Genomic DNA, 19,323 nt, shown 5'->3' with positions numbered 1-19,323 from the left:
GTGTAGCCGTGACATGTTGCTCATTGCCGGGAAGCCGACCGCAGAAACGGTTTTGTAATTGGCAGGTATGGCGATGTGACACCGCGACGCGATGCCACACGATACACTCGACTCAGATGCATCCCTCACGAATACACATGTGGCACATTCCGGTGGCTCGCGTCATCGCTCTTCGATCTCTTTGAGAGTGCTGGACCTTTTTAGGTCCGGATTCTCTCGACGTACGGTATCGCTTCGCATCTTGTCACGATGGATAAAAGCGCAACGAGATTCCATTATAGTAACTGCGTGTGGTAAAAATGTTAGAAAATCTTGATTGATATTTACTTTTGCGTTTCGTCATTTATTTAGAGAAAAAAAAAATTTTGAAAATTATTAATTATAAAGATTATTTTTATTATTGTTATTTTTAATGCTGTAGTTATTTTATAGAATTTGTAGAGAGACATAAAAATCAGATGAAAAAGTATTCTTGAAACTTCTGGGAACAGAACAAGAAATGTGCAATGGTCCTTTGGGGAGGCTGCAAGGTTAATAATTTGCAAACAACGAAAGAAAGAAGAGCCAGGCGCGCGAATCGGTGCCGCGTATTCCGCAGCTGTCGTGTTATTTAATATGTCGGCGCGAGGGAGAGCACGCGTGTCAAACAATGCTTTTTTACTTCCTCTCTCCGTGTGTCCCGCTTCTCTTTGTTTTCACTTCTTCCAATGCTTTTCGCCGTTGAGTCGCATCTGTGCGCTCGCACGCGATGTCGGCGTAAATTTCGCTTCATTTTGGGTGGATTTTATTTCGCAGACAGTATCGGATGATCTCGCAATTTCTTTCACATTTTGCGCTTGCGATTTATCGCTTCTTTCTCTATTTCTTTTATCTTTTTTTTACCCTATGAAAAATTAATAAAAAAAATTAATTCCTTAATATATATAAAAAAAAAAATTGATTTCTGAAACACAATGAATAATATTACTGATAATATTAGTCGGATTATTTGTGTATGATTTATTATCGTATCCTGCTAACAGATATTAGTGTGGTCTAATTATTTGGCGACTTATTATTATTATACACTTTCACAGAGTGGGTATATAATTATTGCATGCATATTAGTTATCGATGATAGTATTATTATGTCTATTTCTCTCATCGATCTCCCGTCATTCGTGTCGGCTATCTTCGAGCGTAATGAACGTAATTCATATAATAGAATATAATAGGTGAATACGTGTATACTGGTCTCATCACGCACACTATTGCTGTGGTCTTGAACGATTTTTTGTACGGTAATCGAGATGATCGACAGAAGCGCATCGTCGATCATCGATAATAATCATCGTGGCCGGTCTTATTAGAATGCGCTTCCGATTCGTATTTATAAATCAACGCGGTATATTCTTGCGAGAAATAGAAATGAATATGCGCGAGTGCATATAGATGATTGGATATAGATAATTTATTTTTTTATCTATCTCTCAGGGTTTCCTTTTATATAAATCTTACGCAGCATAAGATATATGTTACGTCAATAATGAAATTCCGAGATATTGAAAACTTGTCTGCATAGGGAAAATTAAGCGAGAAGTAAGGTGAAAGCTGCAAGATATATATAAAGACAAATTAAGATTGTATAATTATTCAAGTGGTGTTGGGAATAATCGCAAAAAATTCTATTATGTATTCTCATCTTAATAATTTTTAATTTTGACGATATGTGTGATGATTATTAATATATCGATAGTTTGGGTCAATTATAATATTTCTCGTATTTTAAATATAATGCGTATTCAGGATGTCTACTTCCTGGAAAAACATGGAAAATCTGGAATTCTCATAAATTCCTTTTATACCTGAAGAAATCAGAGAATTCTCATCGAATTTTATTGAGAGCCGGGGAATTTTTAAAAAAAATTCTCTCTTTAATAATTTTGCTTTTATATTGTAAGCAGTCGGCAATCTGCTAATTAGTTGTGAATACTATGTGTTTAAAATATATTATAAATATTAGAAAAATATTAGAGAAAACCGCATACAATAAAAATAAACTTATTTTAGAAAGTTGAATAAAAAATCTTTAAAATATTCTTTTTACCTGGAATTTTAAACAAAAATACCTGAAAGGATAGAGAATTTTTTTACAGCCTCTCAGTAGACATCCCCCCCTCTCTCTCTCTCTCTCTCTCTTTTTCTGGTATATATTTTAGAATATTTACGATTATATACGATATTAGATGTATGCATATAAGATGTTACACAATGTAGCCGGGGTTACGATAAAAGAAACACCCTACAATCAGCTTTCACTGTTACATACCGCTACCGATGATCGCATTGAAGCGTAAATACGTATATTATAGTCACAATGGTGTACTAAACATTCTTGGATTTCTCCACACGTGGCACTCTATATTTTCTTATCGCAAAAGACTGAATAACCGAAGATCTCTTGCTCACGCTGTAAGGATTCGAACCAGCGCCAATTACCGCCTCGCACGTAAATCTTCTTCCCGTGGACCGAATGCAGCCTTTACTCGCGTGACTGAAATCCGAAAGAATTTTTATACCCTATAATTGTGGGAAGGAGAAGATCCGTGGCGCGGGCGGCTCTTTCGCATCGATTTCGCGCCGGAGATCGTCTGATGGCCGTCTTTAACTCTTTGCGAATCTCGCCGGCCAATTTCGTAGATTGGCCAGTGATCTGTGTGCGTTCGAGACTTTATTAACGTTTTCAAGACCTTTCCATTGTTGGAGTCCATGGGCAGCTATATACCTTTGATCAATTTTTCTCTCCATATCTGTTATAAGAATTTAATACGATAAATTAATGTGATATATTGAATAATTATTTATAAACAGACATATATATATATATTTTTTTTATTTGTTAAATATTTTTCGAGATATTTTGTCCTTTTCCGAATCAAATAAATGTGACACATTTTTTTGACGGAATATATTGCTGAGTTATCGAGTCATGTCTGAAGCAAAAATTGTTTTTCGTCATAGGTATTGAAAAGTCTAGATATAGAATCAAAATATAAAGAGTCAAGAGCTTGCTTCAATAGAATAAAGATTATTTAAAAAGGCAATGGCATGTGACCTTTTAATCCTTTCTTGCATTCCATGCTACTGATAGATACTCACTCGGAGCAATTCTCGCGAAGGCCTTCGGAAGGTTGTGATCTTGTTGTTCGCTTTCGCTTTGTGTAACATGCGTGCAAAATGTTCTTTTATCGCCAAGAGCTACAACACCTATAGCAATCTATGCTATGCGTCACACTATATGTATAGTTGTTGTACGTTCATTGTAAATTCCTTCACGTTTCCCGCCTTCCGGCCAGCGTCCCGGCATTCCGTTATTGCGTCTTGGAAAACTCTCTTTGTCACGTATATCAAATGAGAAATGCTTATTGACATGATAATAATCTGGAATTTAATTTAAATTATAATCTTTTAGAAATTTATTAATTATTTCCGAGAAATACGATATTCTTATGAACATTTACATTAGCAACGTATCATAATATTAATTATTACATTAATATACATTAATAAATTTCTCATGATGTTTCATAGAAGACTAATGCCATTTAATATGTTTCTGCAAAAAAAATCGAGAGCTATAAATGTTTGTCTTCTTTCTTGAATAAAAGGAGACTCTTCAATATCTATAATGAAGGGCAATTTTTGTTTCGGACATGACTCGATAATTCTGCAATGTATGCACCAAATGCGTCACACCCGTTTGCCTTACCTACCTACCCGCATCCTGTTGCAGCGATGTATCTGTTCGCTTTTTTTTTCTTTTTTTTTATTCCGGGACATTTATTTCGTCCCGATATTTCGTGGACGATCGCATAACGCATATCCGCCCACGTCGTGACGTAATTGTATTGTAGCCGAAGAAATCTTAGCAGCTTAAGGCGGAAGAAAAGTCAGTTCTAAAAGGCGGTCTGTCTCGGGCGAAGTATCGAGGCCCCTTAACGGGACCTCACCATTGGCCATCCGCCATAAATTACACATTATATCGCGTAAGAGCCAACCCACGTGCCGGTAGATCGTAGAGTGCTCGCGAGATGCATTTTTCTTGGCCGTTCGCATGATTTACGGTTGACTGTAACCATCTGAGAGTCGGAAGTCGGATATCGTTGCGTATCTCTCGTTGTTTGTACCTCTGCGTGTTTTAACGGATTTCGATTGAAGAGTTCACTCGTAAAAAAAAAAAAAAAAAAAAAAAAAGACGAACAACACGAAGTATTTTAACTTTACGCTATCCATCTTCCATCTTGCTCTTTACGGAAATATTTTGCAAGTTATATATGCATCACGCTTTTCATTTAAATTAGAATGTTGCAGACACGTGTTTTTATCAATCCCCCTTCCCCATCGCTTTTACTTTTTCTATATATATAAAATTGATCTATATAATATTAAAAATTTGACATATATACGATATTTATAATATCTATTTAAATATTGTTTTCTATATAATTATTGTATATTATTATTTGCTTAAAAGAGGAACTTTGTTGATTTGTCGTACGAATCATCCCACAACTACAATAATCTGATATATAAAAGCAGAGATATGTAAAAGAGAGAAGAACACGTATACGTATGTTCTCAAAGATAGGAATTAATTGTCAGTAATTTTTTATCTTTGTTTCTTCGTCTTTATCATTTATTATCGCTTCGTAAGTCATGTCCAGGGATGGCCACGTCGACTCTTGCACCAACTAATCGAATATATTTGAGTGATGTACTGCTTGTTTTAGAGTGTACAGCGGTGTGGAGTCGTTAAAAAGTCACGCCCGCGTGTCGGAAGATAAATTTCTCATCTCGCAATATAATAATACGGAACAAGTGGCGCTGACCCGGCATAACGGTGCCAACATCGTGGAACATGATTTGCCGGTACATCAGAATCAATGTCGTAAATTTTTCGGGCGCAGTCGCGTTTTCTGTCGACTTCGTCGGAAAATAATTTATGTACCTTTTCGAGCACGATCTCAGCTGGTGGGTGGAGGATACTCCATCGGGGGGGGTCATCGGAGTACGTGCAATCGAAATATCCGCATCAGGATCACCGATGCGCGAAACAGAGTGGATGGCTCTAAAGGTGTGTATCTCTTTTTTTTATATCATACACTTATCTAGGCCAAAGAGAATAGACATACTTGCCAAGTTGCTTCTAATGAAGCAAAACGGTATATTCGCAGAACAAAAGCAGTATACTATCTTTTAAACGCAACAGCATCATCATATAAAGCAGATTTTATAAAGTATAGATAAAAATATTTTCCGCGACAATGCATATTAATAATTTCTTCTGCTATAATAAAGAAATTTCTGCGGTGTGACATTCATGATTTAAATTGATTTAATTCAAATTATACACAAACATTTTTCTTTCTTAAAGGTTACCAGACAAGAGAATTTTATTTTAATCATATTTTAATTCTAAGTTAATCTATTGTATGTATATATAGTTGATATACAGTGTGTTTGGTTTAAGTGTATACTCAGTTATTTTTTTAAATAATAGAGTTATATATAAAAAAAATGTTCCAAATAAATGTTATTTTGTTTAAGAAGATCTATTAATGACTTAAACGAAAATTTTAAATTATTTTTAAAATATTGTCCATAACAGTTTTTATTGGAGATATTTTGTTTTTTTCCTTCATGCGTAAAAGCAATACAAGTGACAATATCTTACGATTATTGAAAATTTCACTTTATTGTACATTATCGAACTTACAAAAATAAAATTAATATATTATTCCATTTAAAAGTAAAATAGATATATTATTATTATTCCGTTTAAAAAAATAAAATTATTACGGATAACATTTTTAAAAAACAATTTAAAATTTTCGTTTAAGTCATTATATAGATCTTCTTAAACAAAATAACATTTATCTGAAACATTCTTTATATAACTATTATTTAAAGAAAAACTGAATGTATACATTTAAACCAAACATACTGTATAAAACATAAAAATTTCTCTAGAGTTCTCATTTGTAACTACAATCTATAATACATACAAACAAATATGGGCGGTAGTGATTAATGTAACATTTAAGAAGCGCAATATATAACTATTAGACGAGTTCATTAATTTTTGACTCTACTTTTCCAATAGAATCTTTTCATTGCTAAAATCAACGAACGGTGGTATTCTTCTTCTGTCACTATCATGTTTGGTCCAGATGGGTAATAATTATATCGCGTTTTCATCAGTAATTGTAGTTTTGTTAATGGTCTTTTGTTGGCAGGTCGATGCCTGCGAATCTGCGATAAAAGCAACGAACGTTTTGTCAGCTCTCTCAATAGCAAAGAATTCGGGTAATTGTTTATGTCAAAATACACAAACCTTGTCTGGAATATTTCCTGGACATATATATGCGCATTCTTCCGAACCAACTCTCGTTGAACCTCTCACGAAATTTCGGCGTGGTAAAAGTATATAACAGCGGGTTAATCGCGCTATTTACTGGCAGAATAAAGATCACTACCCAAGCGTGCAAATCAGCTATAAATTTTATATTCAGTCATTAATATATATCATTTTAATTTTAAAACTATGCTATGTTTCTATCTTATGAAAGTTATTCAGTTTTTTTCAGTCCATTTACAAATCTAGCATTTGAAATTTAAGAGGCTCGATGTTTCTCCTTCGTATAAATGAAAAACATAAGAAAACGCATACATAAAAATAAAAAAGAAAACTTATTTTAGAAAATTGCATAAAAAAATCTTTAAAATATTCTTTTTACCTGAAATTTTGTAAAAAAAAACCTGGTAGCTCAAGGAATTTTTTAGAAGATTCGAATAGACACCCTGTATATATATTTAACTTATTTGTGTCTTTTATAATATATAAAAGTATAAAAAAATTTTTATTGTAAGAGAAAAAGTTTCTTTTTGATTGAGCAATCATTGTTTAATGAAGGCAATATCACGAATGAAACGAATCGATGGTGATGTGAAAACTCGCATCACTGTTTCTACTTACGTGGCACAGGATAGTTCATCATGGCGAGAATTTTCAACCCTATGATCGGCGCCCAACACGCCGCATTTGTCAATACGATTAGGAAAAATCTGAGAGCAAACTCGGAATCGCCGACCGATAACGGTGTGGCGTGGCGCGTTCTCCAAATGCTGGCGAACATAGCAGCGTAAACGTAACCGATAATCATCAATCTGCAAATGAATGCAATGATAGGTTCGAACGTTCCGATGCAATATCAAGGCAATGAAGAAATGAGAGAATCGATCAAGCTCGCGCGGTACACGTTGATTAAATTTTTTTGTACAACACTACATTATATCATTCCTACATAATCGAACTTGCTAAAAAATTCAAATACCAATAATTATATGTAACAATACGCGATATAGAACTATCTTGAAAAAAATTATTTGGATACAATTTTCTTTTTAGAAAGATATTACGAATAAAATGTTGCGCTCTAACGTTGTATCATCGATAATTAAAGTGAATTGCAATCTTGAATTGCAACTTTGAACGCGAAACAGCTGGCTCCACATATCGCATAACTACATTCAATTTACAAGGTTGTTGCAATAACACGCATTTTACCCGAGGAGATTAAGTCCCAGGAAGATAAAGGCCGAGTATTCCCAGCCTATTAGATATGGATCGTCTATGTGTAGAGGAAAGCACATTCCATTGACACCGTAATATCTCGTGCTGCTTCTCCAGTGGATAACTTTCAGATTCGGAAAAGATAATTAATCCGTCAGAATCAATGATAATAGAAAAAAAAATTCTGCTATTTTTTCTTGAAAAGTTCTTAAGATTTCTTCAAACGGTGCAATTACAGGCACAAACATATCTCACTTGAAATAATGAAGAAAATTCTATGTATGTGCATGAGAAATATCAAATTATATTGAATAAACAATAAATCAAAAAATTATATTGAATAAACAATAAATCAAAAAATTATATTGAATAAACAATAAATCAAAAAATTATATTGAATAAACAATAAATCAAAAAATTATATTGAATAAATAATAAATCAAAAAGATTGTCCTCATACAGAAACAAACCTGGCATAAGAGCAAGGATAAATCCGATAATCCAGATGACAATCATTGACGAGGATGCAGCTTGAAATGTCATGGCGCGGTGGCCTTTCAAAGGTGCTGCGATCAAAATAAATCGCTCCACGGACATGAATGACAGGATGAGCACAGAAACCTTACCGAGCAATTTAAGAGATCGTATATTTAAATTTGTGGTATCACCGATGTTTTAAACATCTGCACCCTCGCTAAAACTTATATATTTAACCGTATATATATATGAACTTCTCTCCACTATTCGGAAAAATTAGAATCTAGTAAAGGAAATTAATTAAAAATATTTCAAAGATCTAAATTTAAATTATTTGCAGAAAACATGAAAACGGTTTTCAATTGACATTCATTTAGTCGACGAAATCACACAGGTGCAGTTAATTACATCTAAGCAAAACAAAATTGTAAATAATATACGTTGATTTTTTATCATAGCGGCTAGATTTTATTCGGTAGTAGCATAGACGGTCATTTATAATGATAAATAGCAAATTGTACGTTGCAAATAGAAAATTGTGGGATTTATGGTGTTAATGCACATACCTCGGATGACATCATCGCCAACACTCCTAGAAGCGTACAGGACCATGAGGACATCCACGTACTCGCCTCCTGTTGGTAGTTATCGCGGAACCTTGCGTCTTCTATGGCGATTATGAAGAGATATATTCCCATCAACATGTCGGACACTGTAAAAGGATTACGTGATTTTACCGCCTGGTGATTTATGGTGAACACAACATTAATATGCTCTATCGATCATAGTGTTGTGCTTTGTTGTTAACCGCAACGATGATAACTCGCGTGCACTTCGTGATTCGGTACGAATCTACTACGAGTCATTTGAATAGGGATTATTTACGTCGCCGTTATCTCTTCTATAACGGTTTATGCGATATCTAAAGAGCAACTCTCTTGTGTCTAGCTTTCAGATTTTTACGAAAATTTCAGCAAACGAAACATATGTATCATCGAAAGTACAATCAACATTCAGAACCAAAAGAGATGTCAAGATCAAAAACAAATTATTTTCTCCCCATTTTTATATTTTTATGTCATCATTTTATTTTTCTGGATTTCGAAGAGCGAAAGAAGAATAATTTTATTTCCTCGTCAAATTTCTCATCCAAGAACATATTTGCACAATTACCTGCAAGATTTCTGATAATAATACTTAAAACACGGTTTTCATCCTTGGCGGTGAATCTTCCCCACAGAACAAGACTATTACCGAGACAAGTGACACAAGATATGCTCCAAACAGCAGCTCTTAATAGAGATTTGCTCAGCAAATGGGACGTCGACGACACACCTTGAAGAAAAAAGAAAGAAAGAGACGGTGGAAAAAGAAGAGGCACATTGAGATCATTTTTTGTGTTTTATTGCATTTGATTTAATGCCGAATTAATCAATCGTTGTTACAATTCAGAAATTTTTTATACAATCGCGATATATCTTACCATCGCTAATGGGTCTGCATTTTTGTACCTTTGGTGCGTAGGTCATGCAGTAGTGGAATTTTTTGAAGTATCTAAAAAATTTAGAATATTATATCACGATTGATTTTGATGGAATTTGTATTAAATAGTGAAGACATATATAAATAAGAATTATTAATTAATTCATTATATGTATCTTTAATTATACATATATTCTCAGCTAAACTTTCTATTTTTCGTCTATGCTAATGCTAATTTAATATAAAAATGTTGTCGAAATAATGCTTCATATGAAGATAGAAAAGTTTTCTGTTCTTTAATAATTTTAATTTTAAATAGTCATTGCACGTGTTTTAAATAATTATAGTAGGAACGCACACGAAATCAAGATTTGGAAACACGTCGAATGCATTCTTTTCCATATTGTCCATGTTTATATCCTCGACACCTCTGAAATTCAAAGTCCCGATATAAAAAAGTGGTTTATTAGTTACAAAATAAAGTTACAAAATTGATACATTGATAACTTTACGTGCATCGATATGTAGGAAGAAATAGTTTGTGCAAACTATCTATCTATTATCTTTGGAAAAAAGATGCAACACTTACAGAGAGCGAAGATTGTTTAACGGATTAAAGAGCGTCATTGGTAATTCGATGATAGGATTGTAACCGATTAATCTGAAAAGACGAGAAATTATATGAGAATGAGAGAGAAAGAGAGAAGAAATTATATTTGCTAGAGTAACGTGTTTTATTTTACGAACAGATTCTGATTTACATGCATGCAAGCTTAAATTATAATCAAAAACCGGTTGTACAAGCACGTACGTGATGTTTCCGTAGTTTACTTTCGCGAATAAACTCTTTTAGAGGTAAATACTAGCGAATAGATCTCAAGCACGTATGTAGCTCCAGCATTTAGTTAGAGGTGAGGCTGATTATCACGCGAATTATATACATTACCACACGGATATTTGCACTTACAGCTTTGATAGATTATTTACGGGCTGGAATACGTTTGATGGTATCATGATTATCTTGTTGTAGGCCAAGTTACTGAAACAAGACCGCGTGTTAATCGCATTTTAACTGCGTTCGGTCTATGATAGAGTCTAGAGCAATCGATTCATTAGACGCGGCGCAGTTTGAAATTAATTACGTTTGAAGAAACTTCTAGTTTCTAATTTCTAATTTGCAGTCAATTCATTAAACATGGCGCAGTTCGCAAGTAATTGCATTTAAAGTAAACTTTTAGTTTTTAATTTCTAATTGTATCTGTAAGAAATCTTTAATATTTAAGCTTCGAATAGATGCGAGTTAGAATCTTACATGGAGATGGATATACTGATAAAAAAGTCAAATTGCATTTGATTATATTTATATTGTGTTTATAAAATGATGTCGGAAAATGAAATAGGATGGTAGGTACTTTAAACGGAAATCGATCATGCACGACGTAATAATATTGCATCAATAATCAAAGCGATGCGATGCATTTTATCTTGATAGCCCATGGTTACGATAACCCAACCGTTGGATACCGTTAACTTGAGAAATCGAGTCACATTAACATTTATGCACTTACAGCTCAACAAGTTGTTGCAAATTTCGGAACGCGTTCTCATTGATGTTGGTTATGCTATTGTCCTCCATACTCCTGAATCATCGTTGCGCCGTTAGTTCGCATGGATCTTATTAAGAATGACAGTAATCGCTTCTCCGTAATCTACTTACGTACGTACAGTGATTTCAAAGCGGGGCATCCGGCGAATAAATCTTCCGTTATCGACTCGAAGCGATTTCCATCCAATATTCTGAAACGCAACTTTGAAAAATTGATTGTGTACGTTTACATATTGTTTCTGATTTTTTTTTCTTTTTTATCAAGGGCCCAGTCTACTTTAACAGTATGAAAAATTGATGATTTTTAGAAATTTTTTTGAGAAATGTTAGAAATTGATCTTTTTTGACGTTTTACATATGTTTTTATTGATGTTTCAACAGTACGTCAGTATTTTTAAATCTTGTATGCTTAGTTTTTTTTTGTTCAATACAAGCCTCTGCACGTAACATGTTCAAAAATGCATGATTCGACGGTGCGATATGCTGCTTCTCGTGTAATTGTCTGAAATGAGAAAACTCGGTCTAGTTTTATTTCCTAAGATATTCTTGGAAACCTAATCTCATTAGAAAAAATTGACGTACTGTACAAATATCAATAAAAACATATGTAAAATGCTAAAAAGATCAACTTCTAACATTCTTTAAAAAAAAAAAATTTCTAAAAATCATCAATTGTTCATACTGCTAAAGTAGACTGGGCTCTTAAATAAGTTATATATAGTAAGCTAATATTAGCTTACATTTCTCCCAATGTCGGAAATTGTGGTAGTTTCAGGGTAGATTCCGTCAACATATTCTTGCTCAGATCTCTGTCCATAAATAAAAAAAAAATAGATTAACATATCAATATTATAAATCAAAATTGGCAAATATGTATAACATAATCCTATTTCTTAAAGCAGCATGTCAGTGATTATAGATAGTTTTACTCTTGTGAATAAAAAGAATGTATTATATAGAACGTATATATAGAAAAATAATTCTTTTCAAAACAAGCAATATACTGACAAGCGCCCATAATTAACTGTAATTTTGCTGCAATTTAATTTGATCTGATTGCAGTAAAGGATTTGCATATTAGTCGCCCTCGTATAAGTTATCATGAAATTACTGTACGCATCGCGAAGATCATCTACAAATGAATCTGTATTTTCGAAACGACTGATATACTGATGCACAGTAAATAATAAGCTTGCTTATCATTGCTTATCATAACGTGAATTAGATTATTCGGAAATTATAATAATCCGACTTTTTCCAAAGCTCTTCGAGGACATGATTTTTTATGGATCATGTCCTCGAAAAGAGCGATATAAATACTACAGATAAGTAAAGCAGAATATGAGATTTCAAATGATAACGTTAAATAAATATAGAGATAATAAAAAATATTCTAAACACAGAAAACATACAAATATTTATTTCGCAATAAATGACGAAAAGTTAATAGATTAAAATCGCTTATTATATTATATTTTCCGAATAATTTTGCATATATATATATATTTATAAGGTAGCTTTTTATACTATGATAATGTTTATACATCAAGTATACAGTGGTATTATTTCCCAAATCATACAAATTTGCCGTCACAATTTTATTTTTATCCAGTCTCAGGGTTTCCAATTTATCCAACCCCGTTAAATGTCCAGGTAATATTTCCTTGATTTTATTATTCGTGAGAACTCTGTATAGACAAACAAATATCGTTATCAATGTCTTACATATGTATAACTATCATGAAATATTTTTAACTTGTACTCACAACCAAAACAACTCAGTTTGGTGGAGGAATACTCCTTTTTCCAACTCGATTATATCATTATTATCGAGATATCTGAAATTATAGAAAAGATTATATATAAAATTTTACGCGGAGAGATTCATAAGAGTTTTGTTGAATTTTTATGACTTACAATAAGCGTATCTCTGGATATCTCGATAATGCATTACGGGACAGATGCGTAAACAAATTTTCGGATAAGAAACTGTAGAAGATCGATACTATTAATAATTAATATTATTGATCAGAATATACATTTAATTGATATAATTCCACCTCATAATTCTATTAAACAAATCAATCATTTCGCGCGAGTGACTAATAAATTTTGTATTATTAACATGCGCAACGTTTAGCTCTATAGATAAGTATTATATATTGCAAGAAACGTGATTTTTTTTTTCTGCAAAGCGTACATCGCTGTGACGTTCGGTGATAAGTTCTGAGGCATTTCGGTATAATTCGTACAAGTCACACGACATATATCATAGACGCATCTATCGTCATCTAGTGCGTCGTCGAATGCATCTGCGGTAAAAAATATGTAATTTTTTAAGCGCTGTAAATGTTAAGTATCTATTGCGTTATTTTACGATGTTACCGCAATTCTCCAAGTTTTCCCAGTCTCTGTCTTTCATAAACCAATCCCATGTTCCGTGCATGTCAACTGCGCAGCAAATTTATTGATTAGAAGAGCGAAACTATCTTTGGAAATCTAGAAATCAGGATAATCTTTTTCCTTCAAATGTAATTAAGATAAATGAAAATTAATGAACGTGCTCCTGGGTTAAAACGCGTGCATTTGTCAATTATATAACGATTTCTAAAGTAACAAATAATACAATTTTTATAAAAAGAGTCGATTTCAATTGCTATTATGTAAAAAAAAAAAAAAAAAAAAAAAACACATTTACGTATTTTTATATTATATAGCCATTAGCTAAACAATTTTAAATATATTCGAATAACAATTAAAATATGAGCCTGGCGGAAAATATGATAACTATTGTATTAATATTAGTAATATCTAAAACACACAGCAATTTTCCGTGTTTTCATCGTCGCCAAATGGACAATCCGGTACACCATTGCACCAGCTACGTTGCGGCATACATATAGTGCTCTTATGACAGAGGAACGTACCGACAGGACACTTGTCTAAAAAACGCATACGAAAATATATCAGAATATGCGTTTTTTATCATAATTTTTTTGTCAGACAGTCATAAAATTGAGAATTATTATTCCCGGAGATTTACATGCGGCGGTTTTTTACCACAACCATATTTCATATTTTCATTTTCATCTTGTTGAGAGGCTGTGTAATGATCTAATAGCGTACCGACAGGACACTTGTCTAAAAAACGCATACGAAAATATATCAGAATATGCGTTTTTTATCATAATTTTTTGTCAGACAGTCATAAAATTGAGAATTATTATTTCCGGAGATTTACATGCGGCGGTTTTTTACCACAACCATATTTCATATTTTCATTTTTTCATCTTGTTGAGAGGCTGTGTAATGATCTAATAATGCTGTACCACAGCTTGAGAAGGACGCACTTTTATCTTGTAAAAACGACATGTACGTGCTAAGGCATAAGAAATAGTCACTGATTGTGAGTAATTGCAATGACATTCACATACTACCTACTCTAGTATAAAAGAATATTCCGAAAAAAAGAATTGTGTTTAATAGCAAAGATTAACAATTGCAGATTTTTTATATCGTGAACATGCATAGTTCTCTCTTTTGATTTTCCACATCTTAAATAAGTATAACAAACTTTTTTTCGAATGCGATACAATATTTTCAAAACTGACGAGAATTTTTTCAAAATAGAAAAAAATACGAAACTTTTATTATACTTTCAGGTAGCCGTATTACTGACAATGTTTATGTAATTTAGAAAACTCTGTGCTCACAAGTTAAAATTTTTAGTAAAAAAATTTATATTTTCTCTTTATAATTTATTAAATTTGGTTTGTAATATTTTGCGGGAAGTATTATAGTAAGAATGCAATCAATCTTGACAATATATTAAAATTAATTAAAATAATAAAAGTAAAATCCGCTTAAGACAACGCATCATCCAACTAATCAATCATACCTTGATTGAAGTAGTACATGAGTCCGGAAAGTATGCACAGCGCCGTAATTAGTGATGCACCGACAAGAATGATGTGTTTATATCTCATAATGTTTTAATAATTTTTTCTTCGTTTCCTTACACAGTTAGATTATACTTAATATCTTAATGATTGCAATCTTGAAATTTAAAAGAACAGAGAGAGAAAATTAAGAGATTTTTTTTATTTAGATTACTACTATGTTGAAGATTTCACCATGTAACTCGGTTAGCACTCGGAACACTAACTGTATGATACTAGTTGCATCCAGTTGCTCATGGTACACAAGCTCCAACACATTGCACACGCGCTCTTCGTCGATTCCGGAGAAGCTTTTCTTTGTATACATTTCTTCCAGTCTTTCGACCAATCGCCTCGTTCGCTTATCATTAAATACGTATAGGAACGTGTGTGTAAATAGAATTTACTATAGATGTTGCAAAGTTTTTTATCTCTTTCGCATTTATATATTATATACGTAAAACTATTATCTTGACGTCATAGTATAACATTGTAAAATTTTCCAAAGTGGTATGTATATATATAATATTAATGATTAGCTATAATAAATAATTATATTTACTGTAAAAAAGCTGCCGTAAAATAAAAAATTTTGAATTTGAATAGGTGATGAAATCATTTTATTGTACAAATAATCAAACAGTTGATATATTTAAACGTAAATTTAAATTTATGTTTTAGATGATCCTAAAATAAAAATAGAAAAACCATTATTATATATATAATATTTAACATTGAATTATTATAAGAATACGAAACAGATTTTAAAGATGTGAGCCATTATATACATTCGGGAACAATATTCTTTATCACGTTAAAAATCAACCAAGAAAGATACACATCGCAATATTTAAGGTCAAGACACCTCTAAAGCTGTGTCTAAAATACGATATAATATAGCTCATGAGACATGTAGATTTACCTGCACCTGCATCGTTGAAAATTATTCCCATGTTCGATCAATGTGAGCAATTCGCACCGCTGTTGGCAAAAGTTATGGATTAATAAAAAAAGCAATCAAATATGATGGTAAAGTTTCTTTTCGCATTAAGTTCGACTACATCTCTATTTCGAGATAATAGCTTTTGCACTTTGATATACTTCAATTTCTTATTCTCCGTTTCATCAAAAAGTTTTGCGCACTTATGTATCTATGCATAAATGCTGGTAATGTCTAGACCAAGCAGAACCATCACTCTTTCTGGGAACGTAGATACTTTTTTCTGCTAGCATCTGTCAATCTGTCAATCTCATGCGAGATTGAAAAGTGATAGGAGAAATTCCGTTTCTACAAATCGAGATTGACAAATCGAGATTGATGATTTTTAATCGGCTAACATTTCACGTTTGACGTAAAATCGGAAATGGAATCGTTTTACGGCAAAGAAAGCGGAGCAAACTCTTGATAATTTTTAAGAGATTAAAAATTTTATTTTTTTAATAAATGTAATTTCGTAACATTAAAGAAACTTTACGTTTAAAACGTCTTATGACAGATATATATTCAATGTATTCAATTCTTCGGGTTTGCACAATTTTGAACATAATTTAAAAAAAAATTTGATCCAAGCTATATTAAAAGATATTATTCAATATATTTTATTTCAGAGCACGCGCTTTAGATTAAGCGCATGCGATTGTGTGAATTGCCAATTTGATGAATTTGATTTTATAATTAATTTAATTATATTGTGAAAGAATAATTATACATATCAGAATAATCAGAATAATTATACACATCATAGTTTTACTTACCGTACAATAAATATTATTTTTACCATGTAGTAAATCATATACAATACTTACCATAACTCCTTTGACAATAATTATCGATGACAGCTGAAATGACTGTAAGATTGTCAAATGAGAAATATCAATGAAATATATCAAAGGTTAATAATAATAATTGACTCCATACAGTGATCGGGATATTCAGTTATTATAAAATCGTGGATGATAGACAGGATATTTAAGAGAAAAATAATCTATCGATCGCGGCAAGACGGGACGATCACACATCATTGAAAACAATTCATTATTCAACATCATTCGAAGATAATTTCTGAATCATCGTTTCGCCTTGACGCGACTGATAACCACGTTCCGTTTTGGCTGAAGGAGTTGAAAGAAAAATTTATTTCTGTTTATTCAGGAAGGATACAGAGAGTGTACAATGATCGAGGATACAAATTATGTATATTCCTGTAATTTTTTTTAATGCTATTGCCAATTGCGGATGCGCGATAGATTTTATAGTGATTCTTACGCGTGCATAATGCGTACAGCATTCACGATCTATTTTATGTGCCGATGCGAATGACGCCGTACATTTGACATGCAATGTGGTTTGAGAAATTTTCGCGAGAATATTTTCCGAAAATAAAATTGCGTACTCTCTCTTCCGCTCCAAAAAAAAAAAATCGTGGATGCTGACGGCGTATTTCGTGAGATGTATCTCGTGGATCGGACATATACGATTGCTGTCATCTATATACACGATCCCGATGTATGCAAACTTTAATTTGTGTCATATATCTTGAAGACAAGTTTTTCAGATCGTATACGCGGCTACTATATTCGCGTATTATAAATCTATGAAGATTTCTACGTATTGCGCGCAGTTTCGAGTAATTTTCGAGAACGCATTTTTGTTTCCTTTTACAACATCATTTCTCGGTAGCTGTGATATAAAGACATGAGATCTTAAGCGCGACGCGGAATCGCCCGCATTGATTTTGCACATAAATCTACGCGCTTGTTTTTCCTTCAGCATATTTCCCGCATTTCTGTCTCACTTACGTGTATTTCCTCTCTCCTTCTTTTTTCCATATATAATAAAAGATAAAATTGCGGGTTGAGAGAAAGACCGCGTTCCCCTTCTTTGTTATCCCCTTGCCCTATTATCGAAATTGCAAGATGCCCACGTTGATCAACGATGGTGGTTTTCAGGAGAGGGAAAGGTTATATGGGAATGGAAAATGTGCTATAGACATGTCTAGCTATTCCCAAGAGAAAGAGAAAGAGAGAGAGAGAGAGGTACGAATTGGACAGTATGACAACGAGAAAAAAGCGACAAGATTTGGCATACAAGGATAACATTGATGTTCACTACTCGCGATTCTCGGCGATAGTACTCCATCTTTTTTCTGATTATAATAACAACGATGCATGTTCTTATCACGTGCTTAAATTATCTTCCTTAAGTTGTGCAATGTACGACCGTGAACCTTAGAATTTAAAAGACAATGATCATTAACGCCGGAAATATATAGATGACTAGTTAGTGAGTTTAACATATCCAGAGACAATGCTATAATACTTTACATAAAGGATAAATTAGTGTAATAAAAGTCGATAACAAGGAAAATCGGGATCCATTTCTATTGAATATGGCAATCTCTATTGGCAGGTCTAAATGTCATGGCATGTCATGGCATTTGTGATCGAGAATGTGTGACTTGCTCTGAATCATGCAAAATTAAAACGTTATTAAAGAGTGAATCTTGTAGTTTTGCGATGGAGAATAGGAGATTAACTGTGAAACCTGTGACAATAATAACGATTAGATAATATACTTATATTAGTAATAATGATCGTAGTAACTGAAATGCGGCAACATAAATTCAGATGAAATTTAAAAAATCGTTTATTTCAAAAGACTTAAGAAACTATGTCCCAAATCTATTTGAATAGAAAATTTCTATAAATTTCTGCATGCTTATTCATAAATCATTATGAAATTCTCGATACTGTGTTACGTACTTCGCCAAAATTTAATAAGATATGAATGATAAGCATGGACGAAAAAATGCAAAGATCTTGACATTTATTACACCATCTATATATATCTTGTAATAAGATATATATAAATATAAATATAAATATATATTGTATAAATGTATATGTATATATATGTATAGTGGGTTTATGTACGCGTTATATATAAATAATAGGAGCGGATATTATTTATATATAATCGATATATAAATTGACGTATATTTATATATCTATACATGCGAGACGAAGAAAGAAAGAAAGAAAGAAAAGAGGAAATCGATCTTCTATTTTGCATAGCTCGGTAATAATTCTCTTTTGGGTCTTAGATGCACACTAAATTACTTCTAAACGACACACACACATCTGTTGTTATATAAATGAGAGAGAGAAAAAAAAGAAATCTTCTAATTGACACCTACACGTGTATATGC

At 32.5% G+C, this 19,323-nt stretch overlaps 1 protein-coding gene and 1 long non-coding RNA gene across 2 annotated transcripts in view; one reads left to right on the top strand and one right to left on the bottom strand.

Moving 5' to 3' along the window:
* LOC115233712 overlaps positions 1 to 5,109 on the top strand; it is a 37,031-nt gene extending 31,922 nt beyond the window's left edge. Inside the window, exon 5 of the long non-coding RNA XR_003883827.1 lies at positions 4,770 to 5,109. This is a non-coding gene — a long non-coding RNA (uncharacterized LOC115233712). The remainder of the gene's footprint in view (positions 1 to 4,769) is intronic.
* Positions 5,110 to 5,934: 825 nt separating this feature from the next.
* LOC115233709 (relaxin receptor 1) lies at positions 5,935 to 15,655 on the bottom strand. Its single transcript, XM_029804269.1, has 21 exons — positions 15,076 to 15,655; positions 14,000 to 14,119; positions 13,563 to 13,628; positions 13,378 to 13,489; positions 13,095 to 13,166; positions 12,944 to 13,015; positions 12,722 to 12,865; positions 11,918 to 11,986; positions 11,297 to 11,368; positions 11,140 to 11,211; positions 10,539 to 10,610; positions 10,161 to 10,232; positions 9,930 to 10,001; positions 9,573 to 9,643; positions 9,263 to 9,424; positions 8,656 to 8,801; positions 8,083 to 8,233; positions 7,607 to 7,736; positions 7,016 to 7,206; positions 6,374 to 6,532; positions 5,935 to 6,291 (listed from the first exon to the last, which is right to left on the bottom strand). The coding sequence occupies exons 1-21, from the start codon at positions 15,161 to 15,163 to the stop codon at positions 6,221 to 6,223; spliced, it is 2,184 nt and encodes a 727-aa protein (XP_029660129.1). The 5' UTR covers positions 15,164 to 15,655; the 3' UTR covers positions 5,935 to 6,220.
* Between the last annotated feature and the right edge of the window lie 3,668 nt (positions 15,656 to 19,323).

The sequence above is a fragment of the Formica exsecta genome, unplaced genomic scaffold, assembly GCF_003651465.1.
Source record: "Formica exsecta isolate Colony F162 unplaced genomic scaffold, ASM365146v1 scaffold182, whole genome shotgun sequence".
Taxonomy (NCBI): Eukaryota; Metazoa; Arthropoda; class Insecta; order Hymenoptera; family Formicidae; genus Formica; species Formica exsecta.
This window is presented reverse-complemented; position numbering and strand designations above follow the sequence as displayed.